At 37.2% G+C, this 20,411-nt stretch overlaps 1 protein-coding gene across 9 annotated transcripts in view; it reads left to right on the top strand.

The window, feature by feature from the left end:
• Window positions 1–8,611: 8,611 nt before the first annotated feature.
• fli1 (Fli-1 proto-oncogene, ETS transcription factor) overlaps window positions 8,612–20,411 on the top strand; it is a 38,970-nt gene continuing 27,170 nt past the window's right edge. Inside the window, exons 1-3 of one of the 9 annotated variants that reach the window (XM_067389616.1) lie at window positions 8,614–8,758; window positions 11,548–11,635; window positions 20,190–20,401. In XM_067389616.1, coding sequence (XP_067245717.1) covers window positions 11,591–11,635; window positions 20,190–20,401 — 257 coding nt within the window. In that variant the 5' untranslated portion in view covers window positions 8,614–8,758; window positions 11,548–11,590. Of the gene's footprint in view, window positions 8,759–8,819; window positions 9,023–9,078; window positions 9,274–11,547; window positions 11,663–15,766; window positions 16,030–20,189; window positions 20,402–20,411 lie in introns of those variants that run through there. The other 8 variants (XM_067389613.1, XM_067389614.1, XM_067389617.1 and 5 more) reach the window with 8 other exon arrangements.

Raw genomic sequence — 20,411 nt, 5'->3', positions numbered from 1 at the left:
CGTCTGGAGGGGGTTTTGGGGAGCGGAGGGGGCCCTCAAGCAAATGCCTGAGAAAAAGAGCATGGCACGGTAAACCTGAGAGTCCTGTCCCACTTCCCGGGAACAACACGCTCTCTCACAGGGCCGGGCTGTGGACAGAAATGAGAGGTGACAGGGTATTCATTTCAGTTGCTGCTTTCTTTAAGGGCCCGCTAAAAGCCTGCTGAATGATGAGTGGTCAGAGGATTTATTGAGGAGAGATGACTTTAAATTTTCTTAGACGAGGTGTGCAGTCATATGCCTTGACTTGCTGTTTTTTTTTTTTTTTTTTCATCCACATGGCTCACCTGACTAGTATTAAATGCTATTAAGATTAATGCCCAAGAGTTCCATTGAAGGTCGATTAATTAAAAGAGAGCAGATATTAGGCTATATATAGTTGTGACTTGGTGCTAAGTCTGGGTAAAAAAAAAATGTGTGTATATATATATCGATTTTAGATTAACGCAATCGTCATTTGAACGAACCTTACGCAAAGACTATAGAATAACACAAGACCTGTCTTGTTTTGAATGGGAGAAAGTGTAACCTTCAGACGCGCATTTAGGTCTGCGCCTGCGCATTAGCTTGATCCAGCCTGAAAAAAATAGTTTTTTTTTTTTTTTTTTTTTTTTTTTTTTTTTTCATGATTCGAGCGTTTAGAAACTAAATTTACGGTTGTTGTTAGATTTCATTGGTGATTTCAAATATCAAATTTAATCGTAAGGTTGACGAACAGTTTTGGAGAATCTGATGTTTCCCCATTCAAAGAGATAGGAGCTGCATGATGCCCAGGATGCCCGAGAGGCGTTTCAAAGATGGCCGCCGAGTGACTTGTCTTAAAGGGACTTTGCCTTACGCTACGTGTATTCTGAGTGGCTGCGTGAAAACGTTTACATCGCATCTCGTCCTGCTGAAATATGGATCCCAAATGCTGCGTCCCAATTCGCCTACTTATACTACGTCAAGTTTTGGGACATACTACCTCGTCATAACTGCGTCTTTAACGGACGTTCTGTTGCTTAGTTACTCAACCTGTAACTGTTTAAACTAACCTGTCAATCATCTTGTCACAGTTAAAATCCTCCACATTGAATTAAATTTATTTTCCTACCGTTTCGGAGAGAAATGTAGTCGCACGTTGATCTGCCAGTCATAGGTCTTTCATGCAGAGAACTCTCCTCATCTTTGCATAATGATGCATTTAAAAGTTAATGACCAAACACATCGTTATAAAAGTTCACAATGCTGTTGCAGATGAAATATAATGTGGATAACATTTAATAAATATCTTTTTGTCAGGTTAGACACTGCTTATTAATCATTCAAGCCCCTTTATCTTAACCGTCGTACCTCGCACGTCCATCATGTTTGTAGTTTTTAAACACTTTTTATTCGTATTTGTAGTTCTAATCGAATCCTCGTCCACAGCGCAATGTGTTATGGGCAATATTAGCCGTTAGAAGTGTGCACGGATCTGCACTTCGAATTCTAACCGGAAAAAGTAGACCATCCGGGTATCTTTGGAATACTCATTTCAACATACTACGATTTGGGACATACTAATTCTTTTTTTGAATACTATTTAGGACACATAGTATGCGAATTGGGACGCAGCGAAAGTATACTTTGGTTTATTACGCATTGGGTACGCTAATGAATGCGTAGGCTATACATATGAGCATGGCGTAATTTTCGTCATTAGTTCGCACGCACACTATCCTCATGCCACCCGATATTTAATCATATGGGGAGTTTTGTTTTTCGAGCGGTCAAAATCACTCGCACTGAAGTCTGTACGGACACAAAAATGGGACTGCACAGATATCAATCGGAAGTCTATTAACGGTGAATGCCCACTATAGCGGCAAATCTCCACTCAGTGCGGCTGACAATGCTAAAAAGCCTCCGCTTTTTTTTCCCCGAATGGCATATGAAAAGATATGCTTACATTTCTAAACTTTTGTAAACCTAGCCAGTATTATCAGGGTTAGGGTTAGGGTTTACTCACCCTCAAGCCACCCTAGGTGTTTATGACTATCTTCTTTCAGATCAACACAATCAGAGATATATTTAAAAATATCCTGGCTTTTCCAAGCTTTATAATGGAAGTGAAGCCCAAAAAAATGCATCAATCCATCATAAAAATAATCCATACGGCTACAGGGGGTTAATAAAGGCCTAAATATATCTCAGATTGTGTTCGTCTGAAAGAAGATACACCTAGGATGGCTTGAGTGTGAGTAAATCAAGGGATAATTTTCATTTTTGGGTGAACTATCCCTTTAAATATTGCAGTTTGGATATGTTTAAGAGAAAATCAGAGACAGCAGAAGGTTCATTAGGCTTCTATCACTTTAAGAGTGAATGCACGGATCAAATATACCAATACACATGCGTTTTCTTTCTCAACTGTTTAAGTTCACTGAAGACATACCCAACTGTGTTTACGTGAATACTCGTCAAGACGGTAATTTTGCGCATATACATTTGTGTCTATTTGACTATTTAAGTGCAATTGGTACTCACGAGTTGTTTTGATGCGGCTGTATGTGTGCGCTTTGAGAGTGCAGAGAGCGTGTGAGTGGTTTAAACACTGACAAGACTTAAAAAGAAATGCAAATGATAAACTTTAGTGATAATGTGACGCTGCCTCGATTGTGCAAGTGACAGCTCAATAGTGCAGCTCGCATGTAGTGCATACTGCATACACGATGTGGTGATGCAAAGCCATTTGTGCATTTTGGCTATGTTCACACTGCAGGTAAATGTGGCCCAAATCTGATTTTTTTTTGCCCACTGTGATACTAAATCCGATACAGGTCAGATTTGTAATGTGACCGCAGCGTGAAGAGTCATATCGGAATTCATTCGATTTTTACGTCACTCGAGATTCTGCGCTCATGGGAGTCTATTCAAAGATTTTACATATGCAACATTATCAAGACGAAAGCTAGTCAGAAGGACAGTGATGTGTCAGAACTCATAAGTATTACAAAGACAGCCCTAAATACAAGCAAAACATGAGGGCTCGTATCATAAAAGTTTCAAAACTCTGCTCTCTTTTGTCATTGTCTTTATTTTTTTCATATTGCCAGCACATAATTTGGCTTTCTTCTTTGGCAGATCACATTATAAAAAAACAAGTAATCGCTTACTTTAATGCCCTCCGTGTTTATTTCCGTATGACAGCGCGCTGTGTGTGTTGTCAAGTCCACGATTTCATCGCAGAATTTACTTAATTAAAGGATTAGTTCACTTTCAAATTAAAATTTCCTGATAATTTACTCACCCCCATGTCATCCGAGATGTCCATATCCTTCTTTCTTCAGTCGAAAAGAAATTAAGGTTTTTGATGAAAACATTCCAGGATTATTCTCCTTATAGTGGACTTCACTTGACCCCAAATGGTTGAAGGTCAAAATTACAGCTTTAAAGGGCTCTACATGATCCCAGACGAGGAATAGGGGTCTTATCTAGTGAAACGATTTGTCATTTTTGAAAGAAAAAAAAAAATGTATATGTTTTAAAAACACAAATGATCGCCTTTATAAATGCTGCATGTTCTACACCTTCCCTATTCAAATTATGGAAAGATCGTGGCACCAGTTCTGTTTTTTTTTTCTTTTTTTCATAAGTTGAATAGGGAAGGTATAGGACATACAGCATAAGCTTTTTGAAAAATACGGAAGGGGATCTGGCGGAAGCACTTGTAAGGCGATCATTTGTGTTTATAAAGCATATACATTTTTTATTTTTATTTTTTTAGAAAATTACTGATCGTTTCGCTAGATAAGACCCTTATTCCTCGTCTGGTATCATTTAAAGCCATTTGGGGCCAACTGAAGTCCACTATAAGGAGAATAATCCTGGAATGTTTTCATCAAAAACCTTAATTTCTTTGTGACTGAAGAAAGAAGGACATGGACATCTTGGATGACATGGGGGTGAGTAAATTATCAGGACATTTCAATTTGAATGTGAACTAATCCTTTAAATGAGTAGTCTTGCCTGTTTGAATCTCTATAACACACTGTGCTGTATAATTTACAGCTTTAAAGAGAGAATTTCTGAAATACAGTCCTTAGATGGCATGTTAAGGATGTGATCGACTAAATTTGTTGTCTCACTTTATAGTTTGCTTTTCTGGAGGTCTAAACTAAAATCCGTCTGTATGAAAGACAACCTGAGAGGTCTGATTAAACCAGATGTGTGACATTAGTGCGAGGTCATCTATTTCTTCGTTTGGATGGAGTTAACAGGCGTGATGATTGGAGTCTTATTAGGACATTCAGCACTTTCGCTGCCACTGGTAAGACCTTACCTTTATAAATGCTTTCTTATAAACCAACCACAGCGGTTTAATTTCCCTTTGCAAATTCTAATGACACGCATGAGTGGTCTGCTGTTTGCATAAAGATACATTTCCAGATCCGGTTTCACCTGTCTGTGAAATTCATATTGCAAACCATGAATCTAAAGAGTTCACACTCAACACATGAAATCCATGCGAGACTTTGTGAATAAGGACAGGAAAAAACAGACGGCCTTTTCCAGGTGTTCATAACTATTTGTAGTTTTATGAGGGCTAAGGGAGTAGAAAATAAGATTAAGTCACACCATTTCGCAGAACTTCTTCCAATCTACAGTGCTGAAATTACTGACATTTAAGTACGAACAAGTCTGATTGCGCTTGAGTTTTTGGTGGGGTTTAGTAAAGCCCTTGGGTTTATCCTGTTGCGTGTGGGCCTTGACGGGGTTAGCGTGAAAAGAGTTGCCCTGCCTTCACTGGTGCCGGCATCTCATTTACCCGTCCCCCCTGAGAACATAGAGAGATGTGGAAAATGAGCTATCTTCATCTCTGCTGTTCTCTTGCTCCTCCAGTTAAATAAATAAGACATTACGCTGGAGGACCCAGGCCTTCATTACTACATACTCGATGTAATCAGACACGTCTGTATGTTTCTGCATATTCCTAAATAGACAGATATTAGAGAGGTCCCAGGAGGTGGAGTTGGACCTTTGAGATAAGTCTCTACTGCTAACACCAGCCATGGGGGCTGATCGTAGATGGGATGCAGGAATTCGTCTCGTGAGAGACAGTTACATTTTTAACCGCTTTTTGGAGACTGATCTGGTTCAAATATTTCCTTTTTTTGAGTGTAATCATGATCCCCTTTAACCTTTGATTGCTAAAACATAATTCGGTCCCGAATAGTAATACTATAGTAACACAGATTGATGCATAAAATGTCATGTTAATAAGATGTTTAAAATGTAACACTAGCTTTGGGTCATGTTTGCACAACAATGATGTACTAAAAATGGGAAAAAAAAGAGAAGAAAAAACATAATAAATGTTTTTCCTTTGCATTTTGAAAAATTTTGCGTATACACATGTAGACGGCAATGTTGTCAAAACGATCCCTGTTCGCACGGATCTGCGAAATGTCTAAAAATGCTGTATTCTGCTGCCAGGCCAGTAGTTGGCGATGCCACTTTGTAAAGAAACACTATATGCCTATAGACTATGGGAAGTTTGGATCATTTTAGTGACCCTGATCTTTGAGTCTCATTAAGCAAAATAATCTTTTTTCAAGTAATTTCATTCATTTCGTTAATTTCAGCAGAATATAATGGAAATGTTAGATGATAGCCAAATTCCCAAAAACAACAACTTAGCAAACGTTGATCACATTTAGAATAAAAAATAAATAAATAAATAATAATAAAAAAAAATAAATAAATATATATATATATATATATATATATATATATATATATAATGCAGCCAATGCCAAATGATGAGAAAATGAAATTATTAATTCATTGCTTAGCTAGGACTTCAGGCTATGCAGTCTTTTAGTTCACCTCACCTCCCGATCCGAGTTTTATCACGTCACATCCCCATAGGCTGAAGCTATGCAATCTGTAATGATGATGAGTTCACCTCCTTGTGTCTTTGGGTCGAAAAGAACCATCATGACAGAAATTTGTAATTTGTACACTGTAGAAAAATATTTTCATGATTTGTTATAACATTTTTTTTGTTAAATCAACTTAGATAATTAATGTAGTTCAGAGATAACATAATATTTTGAGAGCTGTTGATTAAACCAATCACCTTAATTGTATTAACTTTTTTTTATTATTATTTCAATGAACTCAAAATTTTAAGGCAACCAGGTAACTTACTAAAACCAATGATTAAACCAACCATTCTTTTTTTATAGTGTAAGAAATCTGAGACCAAGAATGCATCACATAACTGAGTACAAAAACTAACTATGTGCTTGTTTGTAAGGAAGATTGGGAATTATTAACTAATTTCTGTTTCCAATATGGCTGCCACATCATGTGACAAAAGAACAAATGAGGTGGTGGTGAACGGATCACTCTGAGATAGCTCGTTGTTCACGAATCATATAGATTCATTTAAAAAATGAATTCATGATCGACTACTACAAGCTGGACATGTAATGTGCATTCGCATGATGTCACTGTTTTCACAAATTCACATTTTTGTAGTTTACACGAAGGCAATAACTGTACCGTTTTCAAAAACTTGCACTTTGTAACCGGTTTTCAAAAGTTTGTGTTTTCAGGCCCCCAAAATGCTGTTGTCATATAAATTAATAGGAATCATGCTTGAATATCTTTGCATTTTCATTACTTTTACATGTGTATTCCTGTTCCTTATTATGGAAAATATGATTACAGTAACAGATTTAAAGCAACAAGACAAAGGAGAGAAAAAAAAACAACCATTTTCTGTGAACTAAGACTAACACTGTTTATTGTTCTTCGCTCTTGTCAAAAGGCATTTGGATGGAAGTGCGTCATCCAGCCATTGATATGTTCTCAATCTCGACATCTGTAAAATTCCAGGAGTTACTCAGACAGGATACATTGAGTTAAAAAAAATGCAATAATAATAATCAATATATAAAGGTGTAGAAAACAATACTTTTCTATGCTAAAGATTGCAAGATTTTTGCATTTTACATCTTGTAAATGATAGTCAGACCTTTGCAAGTACAGTGACATTGCCTTCAGATATGTTTCCCGTCTGGCTAAGGTGGCAATTTCCTGCTATTGTTCAAAAGAATTTATGTGATCTTACGGGAACGTGGCGTGTTATTCCAAATACTGTTTATCTCAGAGTTTACTTGGGTTTACCTAAATCAATCAGGTAAATTTAGACTCATGGGAAAAATATGATTTTGTATTAGTTGTGTCACATATCAATCTACTTTATTTGGGACCATATGCTCAGAGTAAATTATTACATAAAAATCCATTAGCAACGGCACATATAATCCTTATGCAACTTATTGTAACACTGTTTGAACATGTTGCACATTTAACATTGTAATAATTGTTTACAAAAGCAAGCAATTTGTAATAACAAGCAAATATGATTAGGCTAGTGATTTTCATTTGGTGTGAACTACACAAAAAATACTGGGTTAAAAATAACCCAATTTGGGTTAAAATGGACAAAACCAGCAATTGGGTTGTTGACCAATGTGCTGGGCAGTTTTATTTAAACCAACTATTGTTTAAAAATTATTTTATTGCTCATTTAAAATGAACCCAAAATATGTTGGAAATTAAAAATCAGACATAATTACTAGAGGAAACAATAATAATCAAAAGGTGAACATTTATTAATAAGCAATTAAAAAATGTTTATTGTTTAATTATTATTTATTAAACTTGGTAATAAATGTTAATTTATTAAACATATTAATAATGTTAATTTCCAACATATTTGGGTTAATTTTCAACAAGCAAAACAGTAATTTTAAACAATAGTTGAGTTAAATAAAACTACCCAGTAGGCTATGTTGGGTCAAACATTTAACCCAACCGTTGTTGTTGTTTTTTTTTTTTTTTTTTTTTTTTTTTTTTGGTTTATATATATATATATAGTGTATGTAGCCTACTGAAATCTAACCCTAACGATGTCATCAAGCTTTCAGATCAACAGCTTATAAATCGTCATGTCTAATTTGAGAAGGTAATCAATGAAGAGTCTTTATCAAGTGTTTGGTTCCCTACTGATATTCAAACGTCACGCATCAGCAGATTCCCCACTGTAAAGCTGCCGCTGGTTCTTTGAAGGAGATTTTGGGTGGAGGAAATGGAGTTAGTGAAGTGAACAGGGTCAACCTAACAGGAAAGAGACGCTCACGGGTGACGCGTGGATGCGATGATCCTCATGAGAGGTCGGGAATTCTGCGAGACATCACTAAAAGAAAATAAACATATAGAATTTTTTTTTTTTCTTTTTTTTTTGTGGCCAAATAGTTTTTGAAATGGCATGAACGAACGAAATAGACAAACTCAGCAAATGTAAAAATGAATAAAATTTCAGAATGTCTTTAAATGTTTATATAGGGTATAGTGTCTGCAGAATATATTCGGATGGATATCCTCCGGTAAGTTTCACGCTTTCCTCCCCTCTCTCCTTCTCTTTTATGGTCTTGTGCTCATTTCAGTCAGATTTCCCTTATTTCATGGTTCAGTTGATGTGCAGGGGTGAGCTCGCGCTTTCTCATTGGTCCGAGCCGCCTCTCTCCCATCTCGCTTTCCCCATTCATACATCCCTCCTCTCCTCCTCACACGCCTCCTCAACATTACTCACACTTATCCATGACAATCACTTTCTCATAGACGGGACTAATTATTAAAGACTGGGAAAGAGTTCAAAATTACCGAGTGACAGTCAAGACAGGTGAGTTTGTGTTCGGTGTTTGAGGTTAAACACCGCAGAAGTTGAGCGTTTCTGATTTTTTAGTTTGACCCGCAGTACGTTTTTGTCGCTGTGCAATGATCTGTTTCGTTTTTTTCCGGGATAAAAACACATGCACGTGGAACTACTTTTCATTGGCGAATAATTTGAGCTCCTTGTGCATTTTGGTATGTCGCTCCTCTGCTCTATTCCAATGTGTTGACAGTCGAGAGAGATGCTATTTGATGGATAACACGAGCACGCTAGGTAAGGCGCTTCAGATGTAACACTAGACGCTCTTCGGAGGAGAGACGGTGCAGTTACTTAACAGTCCTGTTGAGCCTCCAGTCACTTAATTGGCCACAGATGCGGAATTCTATGCTCTTTTACCGTTTAGAAATTGGATGCATTTGGGAAAGTTTATGAGGCGAGCCCAGGAGCCCGAGGTCTGACGCTGCGAATATAAATCGAGCGAATTATAAGACTCCTGATTTATTCATCACGGTCAGTATGTTCAGGTATCGAAATGTCAAAATCTCATTCCTTATCGCGATGGCAGACGACTGACGAATGCATTTTATTTTACACGTCATTAGTGTGTTGCTCTCATTTCGTTTATTGTTGCATTATCTGTTTTAATGTAACGTGTGTAATGTGTCATGCATAGTCTTGATGCTTTATGCACAAATTTATTTATAAGAAATGTTGTGTCATAGTCATGCGCAATGTAATTACATGCAGCTAAAAATGAAAACAAGTTTTGCCTGCAATTTTCTTTTTATTATTAAAATCAAAGTGGCAATCTTCAATCATAAATTTACCACACAATCTAAAAAAATACTGGGTTAAAAACACCCCAACTTTACTTGAAAATGGACAAACCACAAAAATTGGTTTGTTTTAACCCATCGGTTGGGTTAAATGTTTGACCCAACCTGCTGGGTAGTTTTAATTAACTCAACAATTGTTTAAAAATGAATGTATTGCTTTTGCTTAACATGAACCCAAAGTATGTTGGAAATAAACATTTATTAATATGTTTAGTGAATAATAATTAAACTATAAAAATGTATTAAATTGCTTATTAATAATGTTCACCTTTTGATTTTTATTGTTGCCTCTAGTAATTATGTGTCTGATTTTTAATTTCCAACATATTTTGGGTTCATTTTAAGCCATATATGTAGTCATTTTTAAACAATAGTTGAGTTAAATAAAACTGTCCAGCAGGTTGGTCAAACATGTAACCCAACCACTGGGTTTGTCCATTTTCAACCCAACTAAGGTTGTTTTTAACCCAGCACCCTGTCAGTCACTTTAAATTTAATTGAAGAAAGTCGTGTTGACACTCTGAAAACTCGAATAGAAAAACAGAAATTACTGCAGTAAGTGGATTGAAACACAGATAGGCTACACAATGAATGAATATAAAAATAATGACTTTTTTTTTTACACTGATGGTTCGGGAATCTGGGCTAACCTGGCTGCCAAGAAACGCCTCTAAAAACTCAACACTTGCCAATGAAACAAACAAACAAAAATTGTATTTATTATAGGCTACCGATGCAATAGTCAACTCATCACCCTGCTATTCTCGAAAATTCCTCATTTAACGATTATACCCTCTAATGAAGGATAAATAAACTTTAAGACAGTCAGTGTGTCAGTTGTCAGGACAATTTGTGAGAAATAAAGTTCTGATGTGTTTACGTTATTTCTCTCGCTGTGTTTTGATATGGCCATCAGTTATTTTCATTGTGTTGCTGAACTGCTGTGGAATGTTAAATAATGCTCGTGCCAGTCTGCTCTGTAATTGCACGCCGAGGGAAAGGCAAAAGACACCGTCCCCGAGGTGCCCTTTCACCCGAGACTTTGTAAGCTACACTTATTAAAACGAAAAGTGTTTCAATATGTGGCTGCTCTGAAAGTGAAGGGGCTGGGCCTATATCGCTACTTCACGAATTGACTTATCTTATATATAAACACATTCAAAAAGAAAGGGAAAGAGAAAATAATCATATTAAACGGATATATTCTTTATAAAATCATAACTATGCATAGAATAATTCATTATTATTATTACTAATGTTGCCTTTACTGCCACCTTAGCCAAACTGTCTCATGAAATAGAGGCTTGTGCAGTTAATTAAAAAAAAAAAAAAAAGAACCTCTGGAGGGATGAAAGGTATAGGCTACAATTCTTAAACGAATAAATGCAGCTCTGTCTAACTGTGCTCCAGTCATGTCCCTCATATAAGCTCATGAACCAGATCTGACCTCTGTGTTTAGATGGCTGGATGTGGTTTAACGGGGAGGAAAGCAAGGTGTTCATGATATTCACAATAACTGCAAATGATTTTACCATTCATTCACGATATTCAGAAAATGCAGATAAAGCAGAGCTTTATCTTGAAAATATCACTGTAGGGCATGAAGAAATGTATTTCTCGGATTCTGAGATGCAAATCAATTTTGAGAGGAAATGGCAAAGCCATGGGATATATATTCATGCAGGAGAATTCTTTAATTCAAAGAAATAAATAAAATATTGTTTGCGCAGATTTGTGAGAGATTGGAATTAATGAATGAGTATAATGGGGAGAAAAATCGTTTGATCAAGATAAATTTTAGAGCGGTAGACAATCAGAATTAAGGAACAATTTGGTTAATTTGCTCTTTATCTAGCTAATTATTATTAGTAGTCTAGCCTTTTTGTATTTGCTAATTTGTTAGTTTTGCACTGGACAAACTCTAGTTTCCTCTAAGATGACCTGTGGACTTGTTTTTTGAAGGGGCCGTGAAGTGAACATCTCACATTTCCGGGCTCTCTGTCCAATGAAAATGTTTCAGACCGTCCCAGACACTTCGTCTTACGTCAAGGTAAGACAACATCGTCACTACGAGCAGGTAATGTTGGAGGAAACAGACTGGAACTTCTAAATTGCCTTTTTCCTCTTCCAAGATACGTTGATGACTGATGTAAATGGCTTGTTAAAACGCGGTTTTCCGGATTCACCTCTCGTCATATTTGACGTAAAATGAATGATATAATACGAAGGACGTTTAAGTTTGACGACTGGGTTAATTTGTTTACGACACATCTGGGAGAGTGTGCACTGTCTCTCCAGCTTAGTCTTAAATTTGATCTGGTCACTGAATGAAGAGACAGGCCATTTTGACCTTCACAATTTGCACATTATTGTATTTGACGTGGTGCCCTTTTTCCCGACATGCTTTTAAAGAATGTAAACATTGCAAATGGCAGACATCTGTTTTTGCATGAACTAGGTTCGACCAACCAAAGAAGTTTCCATTTAGAATTCAAACTCGAGCTGTTCAAGGAATCTCTGCAGATGGGTTTGGGTCCACTGTGTAAGCCATTGAACACATTCAAGTCCAACCCACATTGATTATGCCACTTCTACTACAGAATTGCTCACTTTCTTGGTGCAAGCATGGTTATATACCTCTCTATGAAAGCTATGTTGTATTATCACTGTTCATTGTTTTACAGGCTGAAAGGTACATTGGCATATTTGGATGGTTATTTATGGCAAAGTGCCACAGCAATAACTTTAATGTATCAGAAGGCTTAGTGCACAGCGTACAGACAGAGCCATGAAAATGAAGTATTGTGCCTGCTAAAGTCATTCATTATATCTTTACAATCAGCATACTTTCCAGAGCCGAGTTGTTATGTTATGGAGACTTATTGCCCCCCTGCATAAGGGAGCTTTTCATGCAGACGCTATAGTTTGTGTTCCTCCACAGAGGGGCTGCGTTTCACAGTCCCACGAACAGTCCTCGATTTGTTTCGAGACATTAGCAGCGCAGGAATTTTGAGGGAAAACCTTCTCTTTGAAATCCAGCTTTCTTTCCACAGACTGAATAATAAATAGTGCACTGCGTGCAGTGGAGTTGGGCTACGTACATACAACAATTAAAAGAAGCAATGGAAAGAGTGTTTGAGAAGATTATTATTATTTATTTATTTATTTTCATTTTGCACTTATTCTTATTTCTCAACAAGTAAACAAGTTCCTGTTAAGACATTCTTCTTCTACAACCAAAACCAAGTTTTTTGTTTTGTACATATATTTAACAAATACTGCCTATTCAATGAATATTTCCACAAATATGTCCCCTCCCCCTTTTTAATTCGCGCGCTGCAGATAAACGGTCATATTTGAATGTTGTTGCTGCCGGGCAGAATTTGAGCGGGAAAGGGATTTACCTCATCACGCCTCAAGAAAGACAAGTTTCAGAGAAATATTCAGCTTCATTCAGGCGAAGCCACGGGTTAAGGTTTTTGTTTGGTTAAGGCCGGGCGAGACTGGAGCTTTCCAATAAAAATAAATCTCAAATTAATTATGGCCTGGAGCAGGAGGCCAGACAGTTTGGTGTTGTGTGCTGCAGTCTCTATTTTTTCGACCTGCGTGTCATTCTCAGCGCGTGAGAGGGAAAAGGGGCTCGTGACGGTCTCGAGCAACCTGAGAAGCACCATGCCTCGCGATTAATATTTCCGATAGATAGATAGATAGATAGATAGATAGATAGATAGATAGATAGATAGATAGATAGATAGATAGATAGATAGATAGATAGATAGATAGAATCTATGAATTAGGTATATTGGCTATAGATCAACCTTTAGTTATGTAATTGTATGGTCGAAAGTCCGTTTACCACGTTGTTCCCACACCGTTTTTTCTTCTTTCTTCCTTCTTTAAGATGAGGAAGCCTCTGGTCTCACTCTGGGTTAGTCTTTCTCCGGCACTTCAGGGTTTTTCCAGTAGCGTTGGGCCACTGGCTTCCCACAGGTCGTGGTTGGGAGAAATGCCTGGCTGTCAAGCTCCAGCGTCGAGCCAGATGTTCTGTGGCTCACTACATAAACCAACATGCATTTGTTTATTGGCCTTCCAAAATGTTTGTTACCGCTGGACTCCTAATGACCTGGGCAAGTGCCACGCGGGAAAAGAGACTGATTTTCTAGGTTTAATGATGCACCCCGTGGATGCGTTTGGTCTATTAATAAAAAAAATAATAATTTATTTTGGACACTATCATTACATATTGAAAGTTGAAAACACACTGTATCTGGAAACAACCATGATTTAGAAGCAGGTTATGTCTAAGTGCTGGATTTCAGTTGACAAAGCAAGATAAGACTCGTCATCAAACGATCTACTAGCCTATATAAAATGTCTGCCCACCAAAAATGCAGTTGGTAATTTTAAATGAAACGATTGCGCTCACCATGTATCTGATAAATAGTTCAGCTTCGAGTAAAGAGACGTCTCATTTATAATAATCGAAATGGAGACCATAAAACATAATTATACTGTCATTAGTGACCCCTCTCTGCCAGATCTCCGTCTCGTCATGCGCTCAGAGATAATGGTGTTTTAATTAAAAGAATTGTGGAGTCTAAGCAGCCCCTCTAGGGAAACATATGTTTCAGCGATCAAGTCCCACGCTCTGTGAAAATGATGTCCGCCCTTCCACACATGTCCCATAACCTGATTTGATGATCCAACGCTATCTCACGACCAATTCGTACGTATTTTACTAGGTGGCTAATTCGTGCGACCTCACGGTACGAATTCATACGAGTTTAGGGGCGGGGTTTAGGGGCGGTGTTAGGGGTAGGTCATTTGTACGAATTTGGCAACTCGTAAAATACGTAGGATTTAGCGAAAAACGTACGAATTCGTAAAATACCTACGAATTGCAGGGTTGAATGATCCAGATCTGCATTAAGTAATGGTAAATGTTGTTGGTAAATGGTTAGTTCTGACGAAAACCCAATTCCTCTCCTTCTGCTTTGTCCGATTCCTTTGTCTTATATTCCCCACTCAATCAAGAATGCAGAACACAGAAACTGATAAATATATGCCAACACGTTTATTTGAGTAAAAGAAAAGTCAGCGTTGTTTTGTGCTCGAGAAAGAGGCCCAGACTCGAAATGGTTAAACAAGGTGTCTCCGTTAATTACTGAGCAGGCCTCAGGCAGGAGAAGCCTTGACCCCTAGCAGGATCCAGATGTGGCGCTCTCGAGGGGGCCTCTCCCCCCTCTAGACCCCCATGTCGCAAACAGTGCAAGCCAGCGGGCGCAGACTCAGTCTCGCTCCCCTAGGCATGGCCTTCTCGGTCAGGGGGTCTCAGGATCCGGGGGTCTGGTCACGTTCTGGGCTGGCTGCGAGTCTAGAGATGATCGGTAATAGAACTCACCATAAAAAAGGGGGTGGAGATTCACTCTCTCGTTTAGAGAGGGAATCACAAGGAATATAATGGTCATTACTAAATAACATTTATGCAAAATAGAGTTTTGTTTTTTGATACTGCAAAATCAGTATTTATATAGTGATGAATAATGTCTTTTTTCCAGAACAAAAGTAAATATTTATATTGTCTAGAATAGAGACTGTTCCCCTCATTGCACATGAAGATATGAAAAAATGTGAGACCATATGCTATTGATTTTGAGAAATGTTGAACAGCAAGCACACGAGAGGTATCAGCCTCTCTATATGGTCCATACGGAGAAATGCTATTCATGTGCATTCAGAGGTGCGCACACGTGTGGAGCAGACAGACTCGACGCTGCGGGCTTCGGTTTTATTAATGGAAACCCATTTTAGCAGCGAAAGAAGTTCGGACAGACTTGTCGCATTCTTCGCTTCACCATAGGTAGATTCTATTCGCGTTTTCCTTTATAGCGGAATATCGATCGTAATATTATGTCGTTATTATGCATTCGATTTCAACAATCTGCATTAATGCAAAAGATTTATAAATATATTAATTTATAACAATATTTTTTTTATCAACTTAGTCTAGTTTGTTATTTGAGAGTTGTATTATTAATTATTATGTTTAACTACCAAAATCGTTTATTTTAATGTTGGAAAAAACGCAACAAATGTAAAGAGCTGGCAGGCTTTCTGTAAATATTTCCAGGCAAAAACATGTACAAAGGAAAGAAACACTATTGTTTTGGTGTCTTATCTTCTCGGGACAAATATCCTGCTTTGGGTGCCGTAATGAAGGCAGGGCCAGTGACACACACACACACACACACATACACACATACACGGCTTCCTTCTCAAGCGCAGTGACTTCACTTCCCAAATTTAGAGGAAAAAAACCATCCGGCGAAACTGTCTCTGTCTCTCCGCCACATATCGGGGGCTGGAATTAATTCAGACGCGTGTCATGTTTGGAATATTGTCGGGCTCCACTGAAAATTGCGCAAAATGGACGGAACTATTAAGGTAAGAGTGGAGGAGAGGGATCTTTCTGAGATGGACAGAGTTTGAGAGCTTAGACGCCTGTAGTTCTGCCTGTCTGGGACTTTTCAGCCGCTCCGAGTTGCGCTTTTCCTCTTCTCTCTCTCTCCAAGTTTCCTTTTCCTTTTCGTCGAAACTTTGTTGAAACTTGAAAACTATAGCGGAGGATACGGGCGTTCAGGCGCACACTTGGACGCTCGTAAAAACGCACGGGCTGTTTGTGATGGAGTAAAGATGTTTCGTCAAGAAGAAGAAAGAAAATAATAGCCTACGTTTCGTTTTAAAGATTAGAATAGCGAATGTCCGGTGCTCGACGAGGCTGCTTTGGGTTTTCAGTATATCGTGGCGCACGCGTGTGTGAATGCAGTGCAGTGGTTTATATAAATCATAAAGCTTTAGGCTGGAGATGTGGCTGCGCAATTGGAGTGGCACCGTGCCGAGGTTTTCCAACCATTCATATAGTTCAAAAGCCGAGCCCACCCACAATAAAATATTACTCCACGGTCTTTCCGTTCTTCTGATAACTGATAATAATTGCTATACTGTACTCTTGAATGGGTTGTGTTTACATAAAGTAAAAAAAAAAATAATAATCATAATAAAAAAAAAAAATAAAAAAAAACTTGCGCTCTACTTAGAAGAATTAGTTATGTGTGGTCCACGCCGCTACTCTGCATTTTCGATATTTTGGAGAAAAAAAAGGAAAATCCCCATATTCAATCTCTGATTATAACAGCTACCAATATTAGAATTAAATATTTCAGAGCATCAAAAAAGCTAATGATCACTGATTGATTGCTGACTCTTGTCTGGAGGGGAGGGCTGCAAATTCAAACACTCCTTTTTTTTTGCGGTCATATAAGTGGTTTTGGGTGTGGTATATGTTTGGGGCCGTACACATCATGCTTGTGTTAGATTTTATCATGTTAAATAGACTGTTTCGATTGCAGTGGGGTGACTGAGGACAGAAGAAGGAGATGATTTTAATGCACTCGTTCACTCGCTCACAAAGAATATCAAATTCTTGAATGTATAGCATTAAGAAAAAAGTGTCTGTTATTGTATGATCACTGTTGTTACTATCTGTTAAAATAGCATATTATTATATCATTATTATTATTATATTATTGTATTATTATTATTATTATTATTATAACATTTCTGTGTACCTAACATGCATATATAACATGTGTGTGATATTTTTAATGTATTTTTTCTGTTATTTTTAATATATTTTTAGGACACTATAGTTCATTTATGTAAGTGAGGATAGCAAAATAAAGTAAAATGTTACATATTATACCCAAAAATTCTTCATACAGTGGACTACCAGTAAAATTGATAAATTTTCCAAAAATTATTCAGACACTTTGACCTGACCATGTTTTGCCTAAGTGTTATCTGTCATAATTAAGATTATCTTTTTCTGACACAGTTTAAATCTGAGATCTTGTCATTTTATTAGATTATATATATATATATATATATATATATATATATATATATATATATATATATATATATATATATATATATATATATATATATAGTGAATAAAACTGTATTAATGAATGAAATGTTCAAGTTGTCTGAATAAAGTTTGGTTTGACTGTATATATATATATATATATATATATATATATATATATATATATATATATATATATATATATATATGAATCTCTCAAGATCATACATTTTGGTTTGACTGTAATATATATATATATATATATATATATATATATATATATATATTACAGTCAAACCAAAATGTATGATCTTGAGAGATTCATATATGATATCCATACAACATGTTTATTTGGAGTCCCACAATGACAAATCATAACACTAACCCTAACCTTTCGATTTTAAATTAAGTATATAGTGTATAGTGTATAAAATACAACTCATATAAAGTTTTACCCATAATTATCTTGAAATACAGTCATCAATTATTAGTATTTTAAAATTCCATGTACTAAAGCATTAATTTGCGTATTATTCCTTTGGAAATTGACTCAGATATCTCTCTTGATTGATTTTTAACTGTAAACTATAGTGGACAATGAGGAGGGGGTCTCAATCCACGGGTATTTCCTGTTCCACACAATCTGGTTTCCTGTCAGGTTTCCTTTTCCTTTTTAAACAAAAGACAGGAATGGCCTCTGTATAAAATAGCACTGCGCTTTTAATGGGGTCTGTACATCCGACTTAATGACGTATCTTCTGTGGGACAATTAATGATGATTGTGGCCGTTAAATTTCTCATATGAAAATTTTCAAAATAGCTTCTAATATACGATATGCATACTCAAAGATGGGCAGTTGGTGTACCTCACCGTAAATCTACAACACCGAACCAGTGTAACCCTGTGGTTCTGGATGGTTTAAGTGAGCCATGAAGGCACGGCCAATTTATAGCTCAAGGAAATTGGCACCTTTGTGAGTATTTTAACCTCACTGTCACAAGAAGTTTGCACTTGACCATTGCTTAGCACTCTATTTCATAGGGATGAAGGAATTTCGCCTTTTGACAGGCCTGTCTGTACATATATAAGAGCGTGAGTGTGGAATTAGATTTTCCTATTTTTACAACCCTCTGTAATCTTGGGAAAGACTGACTGCCAATCATGAATTATATGGTGGAGGCTGATATGTCTGCGTGTAAGTAACGTGTAACAGTCATAATAGCAGCTCTGGCCTTATCTGGCACCAAGAGGGCATTCCTTAACTCTGGCATACTTATCATGCCACAGGCCTGCTGCTGTGGGTCGCCCCGATACTGTCCGCGGGACACTGATCAAATTGATGACGACTGTCACCAAAGTTCAAAAAACCAAAGAGGGAAAAATAATAACTAGAAGCTGATAGAGTGTCCCTGCAAGATCCCCCTCAGCCATAGAGTGAATGTTTCATTTTTAACTAAATGAAAGTAATAGAGTATTAATTGTGAAATGCACACATTTGGATCATGTATGTTTCGATTAAAACATGCTAAAGAGGAAGCATTCTTTTGTTATCAAACAGCATCAAAGCATTCATCTCCAAAATCACCCTCAATGATTCCCATCTTTCAGAATCTTTGGCCTTGTGTCTGTATAAATGGATTTTTTAATGGTGAATTTTCACTTTTATTGAGTATAAGGTTCAGTGAATGTTAAGAGTTTTACAGGTGTTTGTAGTTGATGTAACAGCGGGAAACCTAAGCGACTGATTCAAGATAGTTTTCATAAAACTGAAAGAAAGGTTTGACTGAAATGTGAATGGAGACGATCACATGCACATGTAGACGCGGCTCTCTCCAGAGGAGCCTGTCTGCTGCGTTTGTTTTCTTTAATAAAACTACATCACCCCAGCTGAGCGCCGGCAATGAGAGCAAATGTAGAAGTGACCTTGCCTCTGTTCTGTCTCACGTATGAGTCATGAACAAGAAATCTTTTACTTATTGAAAGTCACATTTTGAAATTCTTTTCAAAAACAAAAGGTTTAAAAGTCAATGATAAGTTTAATGGCATTTTAACGATTGTGTTTTGACTAGTGATTTACCATAAAAGTTTGTATTTACATATACATATATATATATTAGAGATGCACTGATATATCGGCCAATAATCGGTATCAGCTGATAAAAGCAAATTTTCACACTATTGGCCGATAGTTCAAAAACAGCCGATAATCAGGGCCGATATATCTGGTCAATCAAAAGAGGGCAGGAAAATGAACTAAATTTGTACTTTGTGTAAAGAAATTGCTAGAAACCAGTTTGATGTTCAATATTAATTGTAATTATATGAATTAATAATTTAGTTACAAACACCTGACTTCATTCTGGTATATAATTCCTACTTGCCACAATCCCATCAATGCCCCGTGGTCCTATCCTGTTTCACATTTATGTCAAATAAAGTAAAATAGTTAAAAAAATGTTTCATGCTGACTTCAAGCCATTTGGTTATATGTAAGCAATCAATCGCACTGCTTCATTTGCACTCAGCATCTGTGGTTCCAATGCCCTTCAGCAAGAAACTATTTAAAAATTTGTGTTGCTTAATTCTGATTACACACGATGAACTGAAAGTCATTTGTCATTTGCTGTGTGCTTTAATGAGAAACAGTGATATAGTTTCCGCCCTACAATCCTCCAGGAGGCGCTGTCAGTGGTGAGTGAAGACCAGTCTCTGTTTGAGCCTCCGTACGCTGCTGCTGCTCCCTTACCCAAGACGGACATGACTGCATCCGGCGCACAGGATTACGGTCAGACCCACAAGATCAACCCTATTCCTCCTCAGCAGGAGTGGATCAACCAGCCTGTGCGAGTTAATGTCAAACGAGAATATGATCACATCAATGGATCCAGGTGTGGCACA

Source organism: Chanodichthys erythropterus, chromosome 7 (genome assembly GCF_024489055.1).
Source record: "Chanodichthys erythropterus isolate Z2021 chromosome 7, ASM2448905v1, whole genome shotgun sequence".
Taxonomy (NCBI): domain Eukaryota; kingdom Metazoa; phylum Chordata; class Actinopteri; order Cypriniformes; family Xenocyprididae; genus Chanodichthys; species Chanodichthys erythropterus.
The sequence above is the reverse complement of the archived record's forward strand: the minus strand, read 5'-3'. Positions and strand labels throughout refer to the sequence as shown.